Source organism: Martes martes (assembly GCF_963455335.1).
Source record: "Martes martes genome assembly, chromosome: 3".
NCBI lineage: Eukaryota > Metazoa > Chordata > Mammalia > Carnivora > Mustelidae > Martes > Martes martes.
The window spans coordinates 129,255,288-129,278,055 of NC_137890.1; the positions used below are offsets into that span (position 1 = coordinate 129,255,288).

Here is a 22,768-nt window from a genome sequence, read left to right on the forward strand (position 1 = left end):
AAGATGTGTATAATCTGTAAGCATTTTATTCCAACTTAAAACAGAAGGGTATATTCATTTAACTACCTTTGATATAAGGCCAAGGTCTTTTTCTTTAGGTCTGAGTTTGTTGATTAGTGCTCTCTGCCATCTTTTTGGCATAAGCCACACTCCCTGGACACAAAGCAGACCAGAACTCAGACACATAGGAAAAAATCTAATTCCTTCCAGCTTTTTGCCAATTCTCCCTTTTATTAGACATCCTGCACAAATTCAGATTCTCTTGGCTTTACCCTTCTCTTGATCCAGCCACTGCTACCAACACTGTTCTCTGTGACTCGACAAACTTCATGCCCGCACAACCTGCCAATGTTAGGACCTCAATTCATGTCATGTTGCTGAGCTCCCCTTGCTTCCTGCCCATTGATGTCAAAGTGAATTCTGCCTTGTGCAATTTGGAAATTCAGGGGAGTTATGTTTGAATCTTTGAAGAGTGATGGATTAGAGCTGGGGATAAATTCTTCCCCCTTTCTCCCTAACCTGGCCCTGCCATACTGCCTTGAGGTGTAGTTTATGTGGCTTCTTAGAGGCTGTTACATAAGATTAAGCATTTAGTTGCACTTAGTGGTCCCGGTATAATGATTAGTAATATTTCCCATTACTCTCAAAAGTGTCTGTATATGACATGATACTCTATGTAGAAAACCCAAAAGACTCCCCAGAAAATTGCTAGAACTGATACAGGAATTCAGCAAAGTCACAGGATATAAAACTGATGCACAGAAGTCTGTTACATTTTAATACACCAACAATGAACTAGCAAAAACAGAAATCAAGGAAATCAGTTCTATTTACAATTGCACTAAAAACTGTAATATACCTAAGAATAAACCTAATCAAAGTAGTAAAAAACCTGTACTCTGAAAACTATAGAACATTTATGAAAGAAACTGAGGAGGATACAAAGAAATGGAAGAACATTCCATGCTCATGGATTGGAAGAATAAATATTGAGAAAATGTCTGTATTACTGAACGCAATCTACACATTTAGTGCAATCCCTATCAAAATAACACCAGCATTTTCCACAGAACTGGAACAAACAATTCTAAAATTTGTATGGAACCAGAAAAGACCCCAAATAGCCAAAGTAATGTTGAAAAAGAAAACCAAAGCTGGAGGCATCCTAGCTGTAGACTTCAAACTGTATCACAAAGCCGTAATCATCAAGACAGTATGGCACTGGCACAAAAAAAGACACACAGATCAATGGAATAGAACAGAGAATCCAGAAATGGACCCTTAACTCTGCCCAGCCAATCTTTGACAAAGCAGGAAAGAATGGCCAGTGGAGAAAAGACTGTCTCCTCAACAAACGGTGTTGGGAAAACTGGACAGCCACACGTAGAAGAATGAAAGAGGACCACTTTTTTACACCTTACACAAAACTAGACTCAAAATGAACGAAAGACCTAAATGTGAAACAGGAATCCATCCAAATCCTAGAGGAAAACCCAGGCAACAACCTCTTTGACCTTAGCCACAGCAACATCTTGCTAGGCATGTCTCCAGAGGCAAAGAAAACAAAAGCAAAAAATGAACTATTGGGACTTCATCAGGATAAAAAGCTTTCGCACAGCAAAGGAAACAATCAACAAGACTAAAAGGCAACCTACAGAATTAGAGAATATATTTGCAAATGTCTTATCAGATAAAGGACTAGCATCCAAACCCTATTAAGAACTTAGCAAACTCAACACCTTAAAAAAAAAAACAAAACAACCCAGTCAAGAAAATGGGCAGAAGACATGAACAGACATTTCTTCAGAGAAGACATACAAATGGCCAACAGACACATGAAAAAATGCTCAACATCACTCAGCATCAGGGAAATACAAATCAAAACCACAACGAGATACTACCTCACACAGGTCAGAATGACTAAAAGTAACAACTCAGGAAAGAACAGATGTTGGTGAGGATGTGAAGAAAGGGGAGCCCTCCTATACTGTTGGTGGGAATGTAAACTGGTACAGCCACTCTGGAAAACAGTATGGAGTTTCCTCAAAAAGTTAAAAGTAGAACTACCCTATGACCCAGCAATTGTACTTATCTAAAGGATACAAAAATAGTGATTAGAAGGGGCACCTGCACCCCTATATTTACAGCAGCAATATCCACAATAGCCGAAATATGGAAAGAGACCAGATGGAACACACACAGAAAATGGAATATTACTGAGCCAACAAAAAGAATGAAATCCAGCCATTTGCAATGACATGGATGGAACTAGAGTGTGTTATGCTAAGCAAAATAAGTCAGAGAAAGACAAATACCATATGACTTCACTCATATGTGGAATTTAAGAAATGAAAACTCATGAACATAAGGGAAGGGAAGGAAAAATAAGATAAAAACATAGAGGGAGATAAATCATAAGAGACTCTTAATTATAGAAAATGAATTGAAGGGGGCGCCTGGGTGGCTCAGTGGGTTAAAACCTCTGCCTTCGGCTCAGGTCATGATCTCAGGGTCCTGGGATCGAGCCCCGCATCGGGCTCTCTGCTCAGCGGGGAACCTGCTTCCTTCTCTCTCTCTGCCTGCCTCTCTGCCTACCTGTGATCTCTCTGTCAAATAAATAAAAATAAATAAAATTAAAAAAATTAAAAAAAAAAAAAGAAAATGAATTGAAGGTTGCTGGAGGAGAGAGGGGCAGGGGGATGGGTTAATAGGGTGATGGGCGTTATGGAGGGCACTTGATGTCATGAGCACTGGGTGTTATATGCAACCGATGAATCACTAAATTCCACCCCCAAATTAATAATACACTATATGTTTGCTAACTTGAATTTAAATTAAAAAAAAAAAGATGTCTGTATATGCACAAAAAATGGTAAGAGCACTCTAACTCTAGCCAAAGTGGCAGAAGCAACCAAGATTTTCCAGCAAAAACTGAAATGGAAGCCAGTGGATCAGGAGTCCAGCTGGTAAGGGAAACCAAGACACACTCTAGAAAAGTGACATTTGGGACTGTATATTAGATGTGGTAGTGGTCTCAAGGACCTCTTTAAGTTCACCATACAGTTTGTAAGTCAGCATATCTTCAAACAGATACTGTGTAATAACTGAGGTTTTAGATGTGGGAGAGGTTGGAGCTGGAAATGCTTTAACTCTGACTTTGCTCTCTATAGAAAGACAGATTACAGACAGGAAAATTAAATGTTAGAATGGGTTTTAAACTATAATTCTTTAAACATACTTTAACCAGTCTTGTTACTCTTACAAGATAAACCTTGAAAAGCTGTGCCCTTGGAGTTTGTGATTTTTCAAAGAAAAAAGGGGGTTCACAATAGGCTTCAGAAATGATTATCTACTTGAGCAGATGCCCTCCTAAAAGAAAATTAAAAATCTTTAATTGAGCCTTAAAATTTTTACTGGAGAAAAGAATTAATAAAAAATTTGTTGGTAAATCATTTTCTTTTGAAAATTTCATTTGAGAGATCAATTTATGGATACATATTACCTGAGCAGGTAGAGTGTCCTACATATGACCCATTTCACTGGTTGTCATCTTTATGAATTTAGTTAAATATTCAGTTTCATCACTTCTGCAGCAGTTCACGGTTTCAAAGTATATGGAACTAAAATGGGTTCAAAGGACTCACTGGCGTTACAGCAGCTATAAACTGACTTTTCTACTTCAGATGTAATTTTATTTAGTACATGAACTCTCTGGGCTGTGATAAGACTGGGAGAGGCTGGCAATATGCCCAGAGCTTCTCCACGGTTGTTAAGCCCTAACTTGCTAAATTCTTTTTATATGAGAATGAAATATTTGGCAAAAGGTCCAAAAATGTCTGGCAATCATTTGTAAAGGAAGAAAGTTATCTAAATGTAATGAACTTGAAATGATTAATGTGTACCACAATACAAATGTAATGGTAAATTTTATGAAATCACTATTGTGGAAATGACACATGTGAAAAGGTAGAAATGCAGAAACCATCTGACTTAAAATATGATTAAAAACTTAGAGAGGCGCCTGGGTGGCTCAGTTGGTTAAGCGTCTGCGTTTGGCTCAGATCATGATCCTGGGGTCCTGGGATTGAGCCCCGCATCAGGATCCCTTCTCAGTGGGGAAGCCTGCTTCCCCCTCTCCCTCTGTGTGCTATTCCCCCAGCTCGTGCTCTCTCTCCGTTAAGTGAATCAATAAAATCTTTAAAAAAAAAAAAAAAAGAAATTTAGAGGTATCAAGTGGATTTATCCCAAGAATTCAAGATTGGCTTAACATTAAAAAAAAATCAATGTAACTTACCGTATTAACAGACTAAAAACTGTATGGTCATCTCAAGAGATACAGAATGATTATCTGACAGACTCCAACATCTATACCCAATAAAAACATCAGAAAACTAGTAATAGTAGGGAACTTCTTCAAATTGATAAGAAGCATCTATGAAAAATCTAGTTAATATCATACTTAATGGTGAAAGATGGAATGCCATCCTCTATACACGGGATATCCATATAGAAAAAAAGAACTTTGATCCATATCTTACACCATATACAAAAATAAACAAAAAGTAGATTATAGGTCTAAATGTAAAACCTAAACTAAATGTCTAAAATTAACACTGACCATAATAAGGGTTAGCAAGGATATGGGGCACCTGATGGGGTGATGGGAATATAAAATGGCATAGCCAAATTGGAGAAACAGTTTGGAAGTTTCTTAAGCATAGCTGTGCCTGGGTGTTAAGTGTCTGACTTTTGGTTTTGGTTTAGGTCATGATCTCATGGGTCACGGGATTGAGCCCCGCATTGGTCTCTATGCTCATCTCGGAGTCTGCTTCAGGTTCTCTGCCTCCCCTTCTCCTGACCCTTCCCCTGCTCACACATACACACTCTCTCTTTCTCAAATAAATAAATAAATAAATAAATAAATAAATAAATAAAATCTTAAACAACAAAAAAGTTAAGCATATATCTAACATACAATCCAGTCATTTCCTACTTGATATTTCCCAGCAGGAATAAAGCATATGTCCATACAAAGAATTTGTACTGCATGTTCGTAGTAGCTTTGTTTGTAGTAGCCAAAAATTGGAAGCTACCTAAATGTACAGCAGCAGGTAAATGTATGAATGAATTCTGTGTTATAACCACATAATGAAGTACTATTAAGCAATAAAAAGGAATGAACTATGATACATGTAATACAGACGGACCTCAAAATAGCTATATGGAGTGAAAGAAGCCAGGGGAAAAAAAAGAATACTTCCTGTGTGACTCCATTCATATAGAATTCTAGAAAATGCAAACTAATCTAAAGCAACAGAAACAGATTCGTGGCTACTTTGGGAAGACAGGAAAGAGAAGCAAGGGGTATTACAGAGAACCAAGAGTAAGCTTTTCGAGGTGATGGACATATTCAATATCTTGATTGTGGTGATGGTTTCATGTGTGTATACATGTCAAAACTTATCAAATTGTACAATTTAAATATGTGCAGTTTATTTTATGTCCATTTTGCCTCAAAAAAATCTGTTAAAAAATTTTAAAATTTACACATTACCAGTTCAGAGGAGGCCTGTGCTACAGTTCCCCACTCCTCTCAGAACACAGGATGTTGTAGGATGAACACAGGGTTTTTTTTTTTTTTTTTGGATGAACACAGTTTTTGACTTAAAAATAAAATAATTAAGTTTACACATGGTATATAAACACACACAAATGTGCTTATCATCATTAGTTAATATGGAAATAAAAGTTAAAACCATGTTGCGATCCAATATAGTTTTTGGAAAAAGGATAAAGTTTGTTTTAATATTAACATGGTTTCATATTATAGCAAAAATTCATTTCATTGGGGTACCTCAGTGGCTCAGTCAGTTAAGTGTCCGGCTCTTGGTTTCAGCTCAGGTCATAATCTCAGGGTCCTGGGATTGAGCCCATGTCTCTGTGCTCAGTGGGGAGTCTGCCTGAGGATTCTCTCACTCTCTCCCCACCTACCCCCTGTTGAGCGGGTGCACACATGCGCGCGCTCGCTCTGAAATAAATAAATCTTTTTAAAAAATTCATCTCATTTATAAATAACATGAAGTCCTAATCTTTATTTATTTTTTCTAAATTTTTTTATTTGACACAGAGAGAGATCACAAGTAGGCAGAGAGGCAGACAGAGAGAGGGGAGGAAGCAGGCTCCCTGCTGAGCAGAGAGCCTGATGTGGGGCTCGATCCCAGGACCCTGAGATCATGACCTGAGCCGAAGGCAGAGGCTTAACCCACTGAGCCACCCAGGCGCCCCGAAGTCCTGATCTTTAAAGGAAAAGGTCATTTTCTGCTATTATTACAATGTTTTATGGAGCCTCTGCTCTGGTGTCATCCTGTCCAGCTCCAGTAGTCATGTGGAACAGTCTAATGTACTATTAGCAACCCAGGTTTGCTCTCTATGAGTCTCCACAAAAGGAGACAGAGTTCCTTGGTGACACTGTATCCTCTGCTTTGCTGAGTTTAGGTTATCTTGATTATTATCACAAAGAAAGAATGTTTTCAGCAGTTTCTGACGGAGATGGGGTTAAAAAATATAAAGAGGGTAACCTGCTGGGAGGGCTGCTAGGGGCAAGTACAATTTGAGTAACAACTAGGAAACATTTTATACCCACCATAAATGCTAAGATAAAAAAGACCAACAACCACAAGTACTGGAGAAAATGTGGAGCAACTGGAAATTTCATACATTGCTGCAGGCATGTAAAATGGTACAATCCTTTGGAAAAAAGGTCTGGCAGTTGCTTATTAAACTAAACATACACCCACCCTAGGACCCAACAATTCTATCCTTAGATATTTACCCAAGAGGAATAAAGACATATGTTCACAAAAAGTGCATACATGTTCAGAGCACTTTATTCATAATAGCAAAAGAAAAAGAAAAAGCAGAAACAGCCCAGGTGTCCATCAACAGGAAAATGGAAAAAACAAACTGACATATTCATACAAAAGACTACTCAGCTAATAAAAAGGAATGAATCACTGGTACATGCGACATGAATTAACCTCAAAAACATGCTGACCAAGGAAGCATTATGCTTTGTATGAGTTCATTCATATAAAGTTTTAGAATGGGTAAATTTAATCTGTGAGGCAAAATAATCAAAACGGTAGATAACATCTGACAAGTGGGGTGGGAATTGACTGGGAAGGAACATGAGGAAACTTTCTGGAATGACTACTGTGTTCGAAATTTTGAAAAGGGTTTGGGTTACACAGATGAATGCATTTGCAAAAACTCAGCAAGTTTATATTTAACATTTGTGCATTTCACTGCATGTTAAGTGTACATCAAAAAATTTAAAAACTAAACATGAAACTCTCCTTACTTGTATGCATGCTGAAGTATTAGGGGGAAGTATACTGATGTCTGCAATTTACTTTGAAATGCATCATAAAAGTAACACGGATAGATGAGTAATAAAATATAGACAGTAAAATTTAGGATCCATTAAGTTGGCAATTGGGTATTTACTGTAAAATTCCATCAACTTTGCTGTATGTTTGAAAATTTTCATAATAAAATGATGGAAAAAAGCTCTCAGTTGGTCTTATTTTTCTAATATATATCCTATGCCTGTAATAAATTATTCCTTCTGTAAGACAGAGGTAGGTTCTATAGCAACATAGGGACCAGAAATTAGCCCCAGAATTTTCCCTGAAATTGAAATTCTAAGTTAGATAACATATGTAAACATGGTAAGAAAGGTAAGAAACTATAAAAATTATTGAAAAGGTAGCCAAGTTACCTTAAGAGTAATTACTAATACTGGTGTTTATTATCATTCACAAACAGGATGAGAGTACCATATTTTGTATTTTTTTTTAATTACTTTTAACCACTGAATAAAAGAATCATCTTTTATATCAGGTTATATATGTGAATAGGCCAACTGTATCTCATTCAAACTTTGTCCAAAATTTGGATATCCAATCATCATTCAAAAAACACTTACTAAGCATTTTCCTATACCCAGTATTATCATTATCAGTATGCTATATATGAGGTAAAATAACATCATTTGCTTTTGAGAGCTCTGGAGGAAATAAGAATGTGTCAAACAAATCTGGATGTTTCCTAACTCTGTACTTACTAGTTGTAGGACCTTGAGCAAATTAACTTCTATAAGCCTCACTTTCCTCATTGACAAAATGTGGAAGGATAATGGTAGTTCGTACTTCATGATTATTCTGAATGTTGAGTGAGCCAATTCGTTTTACATGTATCACAGTGATTGGTAGAGAGAAAGCACTCAATATATGTAAGTTATCATTTTTTTAAAAAGTACATACAAAAAACAAAACATTCAATTGGTGGAAGAATGTGGAGTACCTTAATTTGTTTAAATAGAACATCTTCTCCTCGCTAGGTAATTCAAACCCCTCAAATTGTGAGAAATGTTTTAGAAAGTCAAAGAAGGATAACCCTGCTGCACTGATACTGCGAGGATACAGAACTGCAAGTAGTGAAATGCAGAAATACACTTATCAGCATATCATCTAGACTTGCTGAAAGAAGCTATACTGCTTCCCTCGGTTTTGCATTAAACACTCAGAAACATTACCCATAATGTTTTATGCTTATCACTAGTGCTTGTTAAGTAGGTGGGCACACAGTTGAAGACTCAAACAGTCAGGCAGACAATGGGGGTTAAGGTGGGGCCATGAGAATATTAACTGCCACTTCCCTCCACCCCAGAGAATTGCAGTGTCATGCCTGCAATGAATGAACAGCTGCAGTAGCCCTATGGGAAGCTGGGAAGCCCACACTTGTTTGGGAAGCATGCTGTACTGTCTCCTACTGTGTGTGTTATCCATACACTTCCCACATTCTTTAGAATATTCTACCTTTTGGCATCTTTTTATCAACCATCCTATTAACAATCATGTAGCCCACATTCCCACATACTGTTATGATTGGCTGAAACTAGGAGCAGCCTGTCCTCTTACTTGGGGCATAACCCTTCTATTTGTTACACTCCCCACAACTCCCTATGGACTTTCACCTCAGGTGCATTTCCTGCCTGGCTCATAGGGCACGTGGATCCTGGTCTGGTTTGATTTTGGTAGTGGTGAAACATTAGGAGTTTCTCAGTGGTCAGTTCATACCTAGCCTTGAAATATTCTACCCACCCACTCATACCTGGCCCCAGCCTAAAAAGCAGCTAAGAATCTCAGCTAGTTCTCAGATGCCTTTCTGAGCCGATGAGTTCCTATGATTTCATCATAAGAAGATAATGACTTAGAAGAGAAGGGGAAACTCAACGAGCTCCTTCTTTAAAAAACCAGACAGGACTGAAGTCTTAGGACATCCTTTTCTGAAACACTCTTGGAGAGTAGGCTTTTGGCTTTTATATAGCATTGCATCTCTTTGAAACCCATATAATGCTGGTTTCTTTCTTTTCTTTGGTATTTATAATCTATTACCTCTTATCCAGAACTTGTTTTTCAAGGTGTAAATTCACTGGGTATGACTGTTTAGATACAGTTAGTGTCTAGATGTGAGTTTGGGGCAATATCCAGCACATCATACCTATTCAACTGCTGTAACCACAATCGTGTCTCTAAAAGGCTCTGAAAGCTTCAAATATTATATTAAATAGTACTACTAAAGGTACAGAAAACAAAGAGTGGATTTTTCAATTAGTAGATATAAAAGTATAGAATTTAATACATGAAGATAGTTATTATCTTGCTCATGAGGTAATCACTTCTACTTTCCCAAATGGTTATTACACTTCGGATCAGATTCAGAAAGATTTATCTTTAGCCCACATATAAATATTTTCTTACTCTAAAATGTTAGCAATCTTCTTTTCTACTATGCAAAAGACAGTTTTAGGTTTGCTCCCTTTATTTCTTTTTAAATTTAAGGACTGTCCTACTAATTTCTTGATGTCTGGAATAGGTTAACACTTTTTCTCCTCCGCCCTGTTGATTCTAATAAGTTTGAAATTTATCTGCAAAATTCAAGGGCAGAAAAGGGAAGATTCACATCACTCTTAACATGGGACGAAGTCAAAACCGAAGGAAAAATGGAAGGATTAAAAATTTTTTTTTTTTTTAACCCCAATGAGGGGCTTGAATTCATGACCCTGAGATCAAGACCTGAGCTGAGATCAAGAGTTGGGACATATAACTAACTGAGCCACCCAGGTGCCCCCCAAAACTGAATTTTAATGTAAATTATCTAAGCTAAAATCCTGTATTTTAACCTTAAATTTGAATCAGCAATGATTTTTACTCTGTTTCCTCCCCTTCTATTTCTACTATTCTTTTGAGACTGAATCAGAGAAATGTGCTGAACATGTGGATTGCAGCAACTGGATTTCTCAAACAGGAAGCAAAAAGAAACAATTTTCTCCCTTAGGTTGCTTTTATTTAACAATCTGTAGAATGATTATCTGAGTTCAAGGATTATATTTAGATTGGTCCTAACAAAGAAGAAAAAAAATACTCATTACACAACTAAGAGCCAAAAGCCTTTTTCTAGCTAATCAGTCAATTCCCAAGCTAGTAGGAATTGAGAATTTATCTACTCTTCTATAAGGAGCAGAACTGGTGGGATCCAGGATACCTTTATCTTATTGCATAGGTATGAAAATACTGCCTAGGCAGAATTGGAAAACTCACCAAATAAATAGAATGGTGAGATGAGTACAACATTCTTAGATGTGTTAAGAGCTGAACAGGCTATATATCAGAAAAAAATTTGTTTTCTTGGAATCTTTTACATTAGTCTATGATAGAAAAATAATGGGAACACCAAGCCAAGAGAATAAAACCATGGAATAAAAAATAATCTGGGAACTAGAGCCAATTCCTAATGCTATATATAAATATAAAACATACATATACATATATATTATTTTTTAAAATGTGATGACATATTTATGGCTCAAAAGTATTCTTTCACATTACGATCTCCTTTCTCACCCTTAGGCAAAGTTTGGTGTAGAGGATAGAGGATTTCCTTCTGTATCTTCTACGTCTGTCTGTCTTTCCTGTCTAGTCTTACCTATCAAAATTCCATACCATCCTTTAAGAACCATGTTAAATACTTCCCATCAATAACCCTCTCCCAACAACTGAAATTAACTTGTATTTTGTGCTACCCAACACTTAATATTTGCGCCACCGCCAGTGAAAAGCTCTAAAATGGTCCTTACCACCCCCTTGTATGGCAAGAATTTAAAAAAGAAGTCACAATCATCTGAAGACAACACAAGACCTTTTCTAGAAAATACTAGAGAACTTGCTATGCAGATAACAAAAAGGAGGACTGAACATAGCTGCTGGTGTTATGTGGCTAAAGGTCTCGTAAGTTACATCTCAAAATTTAAAATTATCTCACTCTTTTTCACAACTTCTGTTTGTTGTTTCTTCTTCACCAGGGTCACATACCATCTGGTAAACATAGCAGCTGAAGACCCTGCTTGGTTTCTGTTCTATGTGTAGTACCAAGTCTCTGTCAAAGTAGACTTCATGGCTGTATGTCTGTAATGAAAACGCAATGAAATGAAATCTCCTCTTCAAATAACCAAGTTCTCAATTATATCACTATAATGTCATAGCACCTATGCTTGGGCTCTTCAAAAATATACTTGGTAACAAAACAATTGCTAGAAATAGTTTATTTTCATTATTTATGAATATGCAGATTATTTATAAGAAAAGCATCACGTAAAACGTTGAAAATGGAAAGAGCGCTGGATCATAGGAATCTGAACACCCAGATTCTATTGCCTATACTGCTATTTCACTGTGTGACAGTGGTCAAGTTGCTAAACCTCCCAGGTACTCCACCGATAAAACAAAGGACTAGATTAAAATAAGAGTGGCTCTTCCTTACAGTTTTTATATTCTGTAATAATCAAAAAAGTAGACAAATATGTCCAAGAGTGCCTGCAAACCCTATATGTTAGGTATCATCTCTATTAAGTAACTGGGGGCATTCAATATAGTATACTTCTATTTTTAAAAATGTTACCAAACTTATAAAATGTGAGAAAACCAAAGACTATGGTAAGGAAGCATGTCTCAGAATAAAACATAAAATTTTATCTTTAAGGACTCTAGAAAGGAGGCATCCTCTAATTCCTAGGAAAGGAAGGCTTAAGAAGTACTCATTTTGTCCTGCAGGATGATATCCTCTTTGATGTGGTCACTAGTACAGGTGACCATGGACTGACAAGAACACAGTAACATCTGTTCCAATAAATGTCACCTACAAAGAAAATCGTTACAATTTTGTGTTCCATGGACTCTACTCACCACATCCCATGACTCCACTAGTGGAATGCTTTTAAGTAAAGTTCCATATTCATTACAGTGGAAATCCAGGTGAGCTTTTCCTTCAGCATCTATTTGGGTAACAGCTACCACGGAAAGCAAATCCAGCTCATCTTCATAGTCCACAATTTTAAAAGTCTCAGTGAATAGATGGATAAGACAGAGGAAAAGAGGGGCAAAATCCAGTTATCCAGTTAGGATTATTTCTATTTGTAGTTTAACTATTCTATTATTTATTTTTAAAATGCAGAAAGAGGAATGAATGGGTCAGAGCATAAGGAGAAACAGGTCTCTACGTTTATGCCTAGTAAAGTCCCAAGATTCTGAAGACAGCAGCAGTATCATACCTACACATTTTAACAGAACCAAGTCTATGTAGCTCTCAGCCAAAATGTTATGGAAATTCTCTATTATGACAGCAAACTAGAACTTCTCCAAATTCAAAGGGGTATTCAACGGCTGCCTCTAACATGTGTGTTCACTAGCTTCCAGAGAGGACTAAATATATGAAGTTCAGAAAAAAAATATATGAAGTTCAGTTCTGAAACCTAAAAATGACCCACTTTGTCAGAAGGATCTTACCTCAGAAAAACACAAGTCCTTTTAAGAAGAACTGATAGCCTATCACATACTATTTATCACTCTATTTGCCATCTTTTTTTTTTTTCCTTTCAACGTTTTTTGGTTTCCTAAAGAAAGCAAAAATGATGGGGGACCTGCGCAGCTCAGTCATTAAGCGTCTGCCTTTGGCTCAGGGCATGATCCCAGGGTCCTGGGATGGAGCCCTGTATTGAGTCCCGCATTGGGCCTCACATAAGGCTCCTTGCTCCACAGGGAGCCTGCTTCTTTCTCTCTTTCTGCCCCTCCCCCTGCTTGTGTTCCCTTTCTCACTTTGTCTGTCAAATAAATAAATAAAATCTTAAAAAAAAAAAAGAAAAGAAAGCAAAAATGGCTACTTACATTTGAGGGAGAATATTATTTGGGAACTGAAATCCAACACACAGAATAAAACTGGGATGAGAGATGTTAGCTGGAAATGATTCATGACGGCAAAGTCTTAAGGAAGAAAAAAATCTAACCTCAAACTCTGTTTAAGGAAGTAAACCTGGGACTTCAACAGCCTCACAGGGGAAGCAGATCCATGGCAGCCATCCAGGGATGGACCACAGGAAGGGACATTTTGGCAGGCACAAGAAGTTTCTTTGAACCACCACATACTAAACCTTCACTCACATTTGGTCAAACTTCTTTTTTATCTATTTATATTTTCTGCCTTTACTACCCATGATATAAAAATTTACAGAGATTTATTACACATGGTTCCTTCCTATTTACTTTTTTGCCTTAATATTACCTTGGTCAAACTTCAAAGAGTAGACTTCTTGCCTGGGTCTAGTGATTTTTACAGTCTTTAGTCCCAACTCCTTTCAGCTTCTCTTTTACAGGCTAAATGTTTTTGTTTTCTAATCTCTCGATGTAGAGTATCTCTCTCTTCACTACCACCTTCTTGTTAATTATTTTTGCTATCTTTTAGGAATTTTAGTATGTCTTTCTTGAATATGGTTTATCTACAGGGAGCTTTCTGCTTTGTTCTCAATAGATTTCTATGGTTCAAAAAATATACATGTATTTATTTTATATTTTTTATATTATATATTTTATATGACATATTTTATAAAATACGTACATATATAATACATTATATAATTCACAAATGTACATATATATATTTCTTTTTGAGAGTAGCAACATACTGAGTCACCTCCAACCTTTTTATTTTTTATTTTTTATTATTTTTTTAAAAGATTTTATTTATTTATCTGACAGACAGAGATCACAAGTAGGCAGAGAGAGAGAGAGAGAGAGAGAGAGAGAGAGAGATGGGGAAGTAGGCTTCCTGCTGAGCAGAGAGCCTGATGAGGGGCTTGATCCCAGGACTCTGGAATCATGACCTGAGCCGAAGGTAGAGGCTTTAACCCACTGAGCCACCCAGGCGCCCAACCTCCAACCTTTTTATTTATTTTTTATTTTATTTTATTTTATTTTTAAAGATTTTATTTATTTATGACGACAGAGATCACAAGTAGGCAGAGAGGCAGGCAGAGAGAGGAGGTGAAGCAGGCTCCCCGCTGAGCAGAGAGCCCGATGCGGGGCTCGATCCCAGGACCCTGGGATCATGACCTGAGCCGAAGGCAGAGGCTTTAACCCACTGAGCCATCCAGGCGCCCCACCTCCAACCTTTTTAAAAAAGTTTCAAAAACTATCCTTAGAAGCCTACTCTAATGTTTCTACCTAGAAATGGTCACACAAGCAAACAGTTTTCTGCTCCAAACAGATCAGAATTCATGCAATGGTTATATATTTGAAGCATGATCACTGCCAGTTGATTTTGTAAGAACTTTCAATTCCTCTTTAAAAGAAAAGGATAAAAATGTAATAGCTCAGTGACTGGCAATGTCAAGTTCAGGCTTGAGGCTGATTGAATTTATCACACCCTCACACCCTTCTTCCCTGGCCCACGATCATTAACAAACATAGCCATGTCTTGTAAGTAAAAAATAAAGCAAAAGCCATAAAGTCATCAGGATGTAATTCAAGTATTTTCTATTAAGAAATTTCCCTATAAATGTGCACATTAACAAAACAATAAGCTAGTAGTTTTTTCAAATTATTTCAATCCTAAGAACCTTTTTGCAAACATAATCTTATGAATAATTCCAGTATGAGAAGATAGGATGATGGGGATGCACTGGTTGAAATACCATGCACAATCCTACCAACGAAGTCTGCATGGAACTACTCACCCCCAAGCCCTATCCCAGAGTCTGAGAAGCATAATTTAAAAATTAGAGGGTTAGTACACATTAGTTTGGTTTGTTATCTCTGGCTAAAGTAATACCTCTTGTTCTGGGTCATCATCCAGAAGGTTAAAATTTTTTTTCACCACCCGTCCAGAAGCTGTAACAGTGGGTAAGTTTTCATTCTATCATATGGAGAGAAATAAAAAGATATGATGAGTCCTTTTATGTACAATAAATAGCAAAACTGTACCAAATTTCATTAAACAACTAACCCTTATCCAACATCCACAATTCTTTCCTCTACTGAGAAAATTCTAAACCAAATTTCTGATCCTCCAATTAGCAAAAATACTTGACCATGATAAATTAATGGATTAAATACCAAAATAGACAAACAATAAATACACTTGCCCTTCTGATTTTTGCTTTAGTATAAGTACAGCAATGCTACAGTGGATCTGCTTTTGGAAATTTCTCTCTGCATAATTATCTTCATGTTCTTAATTTGCACACTAAAGGGAGTTAGTGAGCACACTATTTGGAGTTAAAGCATGGCATGTGATTTTTAAAGATTCATATCTACCCCAACCTACTGTATGTTTGCACAATTAATTAAACCCAAAGGTTGAAAATTCATCAATAAAAACTTAAATAGAAACTCAGAAAGGGAACAGATATTAGCAAAAGTTAAGCTCAATATAATCAACTCTTTTCAATTCTCAGTTGTGCATGGGGCTAAGACCAGCTACCCGCACAGACAAAAAACCCAGATTTTTATTGTGCTGTTCTTTTCAGCACACTAAAAGACAAACACATTTATATACTATATTCTCAAATAGAAAGACAGTGATACACAAAGAATTTTAAAGTACTCCTGGCTTACTTTGTTCTTCTCCCTGTTGGCCAAAATGACAAAATCTTCAGAGATCTGATGCTGGGCACTACTATTTTCTACTTCATTTAGCTTTAGAACTCTGAAAAGGGAAAAAAGAACCTAAGACCTCAACAGATCATCAAAGTACCAAAGTTGAACTACTGAAATGAAACTCAACAAATGTAAATTACAGGAAAAACTGTTAGTTCTTGTCTCCTCCTGTGGAATCTGAAATAGTAATGTCTGATCACTTTAGTGTCTATAAACTTCAAATTCAGATTTTGTTAAACAGAAAAACCTGTGACAATAGGTATTCCTGATGTAGATAATGAAGCCACTTCCTCAAGCTTAAGCCATCTTCCAAGCTGGCTTAATGAAAGCTCCCCTAAAGGACCTCATCTTTGTCATCCTGCAATAGTCTTTAAGGTTTCAGCTTTAACGGTGGCATTAGAGTAGATGTTGGCATTTTCTATTTCTGAAGATAGAATGAGATATCAATGAACAACACTCAGAGTTAACTATAAGGCAGACTGGAAGCAACTGAACCTAAACTAAGAGTTTTCATAGAAGAGTAATATTTAAAAACCCCAATTTACTTAATACTTTTATTGTAGGATTATATTTAAAGATTTGGGTTTTCTGAGTACAAATGGCTTAATGGATCAAGCTTACTAAGCAAGAGAAAAGAAAATAATTTGTCCACTGCCCACACAAATCTGTTCACAGCATTAACAAGCTTCAAAAGCACAATGTTCCCGAAGCTTAAAGTCTCAGACAGGTAAAGAGAATAGCCGGGAGGAGAAGATACCGTGGCTAGGAAGAGCCAGAAGTCTTAGAGTTTGCCAGAGGCAAAGAAATCAGATTAGATTTTAAATTACTCAATTTGTTATCTTAATTCATGCCAATGTTTAAAAGTGCCTATCCTCTAGAACCTGGGAAAAGGGCGCAGTATATTTGGACCTTATTTTCTTAAGCTCAAACTACTATTAAAAAAGGTGGGTTATGTGGGGTGCCTGGGTGGCTCAGTGGGTTAAGCCTCTGCCTTCGGCTCAGGTCATGATCTCAGGGTCCTGGGATGAAGCCCCACATTGGGTTCTTTGCTCTGCAGGGGGCCTGCTCCCCGCACCCCCACCCCCGCCCCGCCTGGCTCTCTGCTTCCTTGTGATCTCTCTCTCTCTGTCAAATAAATAAATAAAATCTTTAAAAAAATGGGTTATGGGGCACCTGCGTGGCTCAGTCAGTTAAGCATCTGACACTTGATTTCAGCTCAAGTTATGATCTCACAGTTGTGAGATCAAGCCCTGCTTAAGATCTCACTCTCCATTTGCCCATCCCTTCCTCTCTCTCTCAAAAAAAAAAAAAAAGAAAAGAAAAAAGAAAACATGAGTAGGCAATAAGCATTAAAATCAAGCTTTACTAAAGCTGAACTACAATTTTTAAGACTTTTTAGAAAAGTTCATAATCTTATTTAATTAAGTCCCTTTATTTTCTTTATCTTCTTTCCAGAGAAGTAAACTAATTAAAATGAAACATAAGGAATAGAGAAGGCAGATAATGTCTTTCTTATTCAACCAACTAACTAGTACCTACTCTGTGCTACTAAGTGTTATGCTCAGTCCTGGGGTTATAGTCAGCAAAACAGACTCTTTCCCTGTCATTATGGAGCTGATGACTCCAAAGCTAGATATTTAAGCAGATAATCAAACAAATAATTAATTAAAATTGCTGTGTTAGAGGAAGGTAACACAGTGGCTGGTATGAAAGTAAGATGGTGGAGCTAATCTAATGAGGGGTATCAGGGAAGTACTCTGTGAAAAGGGGATATTTAAGCTGGGGACAAAATATGAATAGAAATCAGGAGAACAGGGATTAAGAGAACAGCGATTAACAGGGATTAATTAAGATTAAGAGAACAGGAAGGGGAAACACACTCCAAATGGAGGAAAGAGGTCCCTGACTGTCTGAAAAGATAGCATGACTGAAATAAACTGAGTGGGAGGACCATGCCAAGTGTATGATGATCTTTATCTCAGGAACAAGAAGCCATAAAAAGGTTAAAGCAGAATCCACTTGTTTAGGTTTTTGTGTTAACATGTTAATAGTTCTAAAAATCACTCTCACTGCTGAGAAGAAAACAGACTTAAAGAGTACAAAAATGGATTCTTGGGAGTCCTGTAAGTAGGCTATTACTATTGTCCAGGCTAGTGATGGCAATAGTCTGACCAACATGGTAACAGGCCAAGGGCAGAAAGAGACTGATTTAAGAAATATTTAGTAACAACAACAACAACAACAACAACAACAACAAAAAGAAAGAAAGAAAGAGGGAAAAAAAAGGACTCAAAGGATACGTGGGTGTGTGTGTGAGAGAGAGAGAGAGAAAATGCACACGAATATATATGTATATGTATGGATCAAAGACAAAAAGTATAACAAAGTCCTCAGAATAATTCCAGATTTCTGGCATGAGCTTAGATGAGAGGTTTTGGCTAGGATAAATTTTGGAGTTTTGGTGTATATGTGATTTATGAAGCCAAGGGAATAAGAAGAATCAATAAACAGAATCATGCAGAAAGGGAATGAAGAGTGAGAAGAAAATAGGGTCTAAATCCTGAGGACATCCAATAATTAAAGTCTGGGTAGAAGAGAAAGAACATAAAAGGGTATTAAGGAGGAAAATATTCAGAACTGTGGTGTCAGGGAAGCCAAATGAAGAATGTTTCAAGAAAGGGAAGGTCAACTGTATGCAAGATGTGGGTCAACAAAGCAAAACAAGGTTTACTTCAAACAACTCCTGTTCTAAAGCTGTCTTTTAGAACAAAGACAAATCACTTCTCTCCTTAATCCTGGAGAATCAAAACATGATGAGGACAAGCCAATCTGAATCTCCTTTTACCCATATATCATCCACCAAAGAATTTATTTAAATTTAATGTCTACAAAGAGTAATGATGAGCCTGAAAGAATAATTTTCTAGATGCCAGTCTCTGAGGAAACAACATATAACAAGCTAATGATTTCTAAAATTGAGTCAACAGTTGGCTGGCAAAAATAAACATGCCAATAAATGCTTCCAAAAGCTACCTTTCACTTTAAAGTAATGAATAAAAATACTCACTTGACCTGACTTGGGCCGACATGTATTATTCTACCAGAAGCATCAGGATGAAAATAGATCCAGTCAGATTCTAGAGAACAACATTCCATTTCTTGGATCCCATTTTTTGCCTGAAGTTGGGTAAAAATATTGAAAATAGAGATTAGGGGAAAATAAGTTTTCAAAACTAACTTCATTCACAGATCAGTAAATCAAAGGTACAGGGAAGAGGAAATATCAACAGTTGGACTGGGATATGTATGAGAATTGAATAAAGCCATTTTTACTTGAGAAATCTAGAACATTTACCCTGTACCATACAATCTGCCTCACAAATAATAACTTAACAGTAATCATATCTCAAGCATTTAATTTACATCAGGCACTGCAGTAAATGTTTTAGAGTCATCTCATTTAATAACACTCAAAGCATATATTATTATCCTCACTTTGATGAGAAAACTGATATACAAAAAGGATGAATCATTTGCTTGATGTTTTACACGTGCTAAACAGCTGCTCTGATTCTGAGGTCCAAGGACTTGTTCCATGATATAGCTCTGTACAAATATTGCACACACAGTTCCCTTTAACTTCCTCCCTTGCCTATCCCCAATAAACTGTCAAAAGGAGTGGTTAACACAAAGATAAACAGGCACCCCAAACCCAAATCTCAGAAACAGGTCATATAATCTCTTTGGATAAGTCAGATATAAACCTCTAATAATGGAGAAATGGTCTAATACTGCTCAGCCTTTTAGGCAAGTAGAGATTTATTTCATGGTAGGACATTTAGACATTAAAATAAAGAAAAAGATACCTCCAGGCTATATGATCACATATGTACACAAATGTTTTACCCTATACACAGGAGCACTGGGAATTAACACCAGCATGGATACATTGATTTCATTTAATTTCTTTAATTTCTCCAATGTAAAATGAAGTGACACCACCTTTCCTATTAGATACAAATTTTTCAAATATTAACTTATTAATTTCATTAGCACATACTGACGGGACATGTTTTAAGTATCACAGTAGGTGTTTGTACCTCACAGGAACTAAACATAACTCTTACCTTCAAAAAGCTCATAATCAAGAAGGGAGGCAGAAACATAACAGAAATAAGACAATGTAAAAAATAAAAACAAAAATGAACAAACAAAAAGATGGTGTAGAAAACAAAGTAATCAAGCCATGCACAGGATATTTTCAAGCGTCCAGCTCAGGTGAGCAGAGTATCAGAAGAAAAAACAGAACTTAAACTGAGCCTTAAAGAATGAGCAGAAAATGGCTAAAAAGAAGAGATGCCAAAACACAAAACACAGAAATGTTAATCCATGTAACATGTGCATGTGTACAGATGAATAAAAATTTTAATTTTGGCTCCTACAAAAGAAATATGACTAGAGAAGTAGGTGAGGGCTATGTCACTAAGTGCTTTGCATGCCACGCTTTCTAAAAAAATGATTTTAACACATTTTCTTATTAGTGAGATTTAATTTTTCAGGAACTTTTATAAGTATTTAATAATTTCTAATAGGAATGGTGGTAATTATTACATTGTACATATAAGGAAATCAATTTAAACACCATGGTTGAAACCACTGAAATTAATGTGTCCAAGATGGTATTAGCTTTGGATGCCCCTTTGTTTAAAATAAAACATGTACATACTATACACATCTTTCCTTAGACAATTCCCTTTACTGTAATTATTATAACATGCAAAAGAAATATTGTCTCTTTTTGTGCTGAATATAAGGCAGCATTATTAACAGCCTCTGTAGTTTTTGTTATGTGCTGGAATGCTAGATTTTAAACCTCAGTTTAATAGAAAGCTACGAAACATTTTCTGAATTCTTCAGTTTGGCTGCATGTGTTTGTGGGTTACCTGCTCTTCTGACTGACAGGTGGGGAAGTAATGGGCATATGCATCCTTAAGTTAATGTGACTACATCTAAGCTGTCTGGCAAAAGGATTGAAAACTTCCTCTGAATTCGGCAATTACTCATGAATATGTTGAAATATAGATATGACTAGATGTTATCAGTTATTACAGAAGGTGAGTACTTGACAGGCATGCTTGATAGAAATGTTGGAGGCCATTTTACACACACACACACACACACACACACACACACACACACGTATCATCAGTTCTATTATAAAAAGAATATGCACTAAATATCCAGAATGTGAATCATACAGGGTTTGACTGGATAGAAAAGTTAAGTGAAAGAGAGATGTGACAGGTCCTGGTGGCTGAAGAATGTTCACTGGCTGAGAGGTGAACAATCAAATCACAGATTTGTCATGCCAGGAAACAGTCCCTAGAGAGGCCACTCTAAAAGAAGATGTCACTGGGCTGGGGCAAACAGGAGCTGCTACATGTGATGGGTAAATGAAAAAATGAAAGGGGACAATGTCCCCACAAAAGAAAGCTATAAGACACTATACACAGTGTTCCCTGGTAGTGACATCAAAGGAAATAGATAACTGGACCCAAGATTGTGTTGATCTTTGGTGTGGTGAAAGGTGGCCTGTGACTAAAAGCCACTGAGTCCAGCAGTGACTGAGTGTGATCCTGGAAGAGATGGGTGTGGAATTAGCTGAACCTATATGATATTCCAGAAATAAATTACACTAACTCAGCAATACAAACCAAAGGGGAACCCCTCCACCACTCCCAGTGCACTTGTTCTTTTGCACTGCATCTTATTTAACTACATGTGTGTTTTCAAGAGCATAAGCAACTTGAGGGAAGAGAATATGTATGCAGCCATGCCTGGCACACATTAGGCCCTCAATGAATTGAACTGAACTAAATTAAATTAAATTATAAATCATGTGTAAATCATTTTCAAAAAGAAAATAAAGAAAATTAATTCAAGGGGTAGAAATTTCTATTGTCTTACCATTTACCATTTCTTCCTATTCTGCCATAAGTAACTTAACAATCTTCTTAAAAATTCAATGTTTCAATGCTTACATTGTGACCAACAGGGTTCTACCTGGTTCTGCTCTGGAAAGCTAATAGTACCAAAGAATGACAAAACAGAACCAACCACACATTGCACCAGCAATTTCAGAAGCAGCCTGAACATATTCCTTCAATAATTTCCACTATGGAGCTTCAGAAATGTTTTGCAGAGATCCCATAAGAAATCTTTGGTTTCTAAAAATTTTCGATCTCAATGCTTTTAAGTTCTTGGTAGTACACACAAGTGTTTGTTATATTCTTTGTATTCTTCTGTATCTAACATTGTTTACCAACTATTAATACAAACAAAAACTAATTCTTAGGAATTCTTATTACAGAAGTAGAAAATAAAGAATTTCTAATACAAATTTACTACTAAAAGGTTTGATTACTTATGATTTACCAAGGAGTTATCTTTCAGGGCACAAATATGGAAAACCCCTTTCTGTTTCTTCTTATTAGGTGTGATGATGTAGTGCCAAGGATGGCCTCCAATTTGAAAAGCATTCTCCAGGGAGGACACCTCAAAGAGCAGTGGTGGTGTGTCTGCAGAGATGGGCAAAAGGAATTTATTATTTTCTCCGTTCTGGTAGCCTTGGAACATTCATGAACTCAATTCAACCCTTTTTTGCATGCATCATCAGTGAATTTCCATTAATGAAAAATTACTATGTTCAGGAAATAAAA

At 36.6% G+C, this 22,768-nt stretch overlaps 1 protein-coding gene across 1 annotated transcript in view; it reads right to left on the minus strand.

Moving 5' to 3' along the window:
- Positions 1-10,398: 10,398 nt before the first annotated feature.
- The window catches only part of DCAF17 (DDB1 and CUL4 associated factor 17), a 37,482-nt gene continuing 25,112 nt past the window's right edge, over positions 10,399-22,768 (minus strand). The window contains exons 9-14 of the mRNA XM_080798086.1: positions 22,485-22,627; positions 19,117-19,226; positions 16,008-16,098; positions 15,223-15,306; positions 12,306-12,461; positions 10,399-11,528 (exon numbers count right to left, since the gene is read on the minus strand). Coding sequence (XP_080654212.1) covers positions 11,382-11,528; positions 12,306-12,461; positions 15,223-15,306; positions 16,008-16,098; positions 19,117-19,226; positions 22,485-22,627 — 731 coding nt within the window. The 3' untranslated portion in view covers positions 10,399-11,381. The remainder of the gene's footprint in view (positions 11,529-12,305; positions 12,462-15,222; positions 15,307-16,007; positions 16,099-19,116; positions 19,227-22,484; positions 22,628-22,768) is intronic.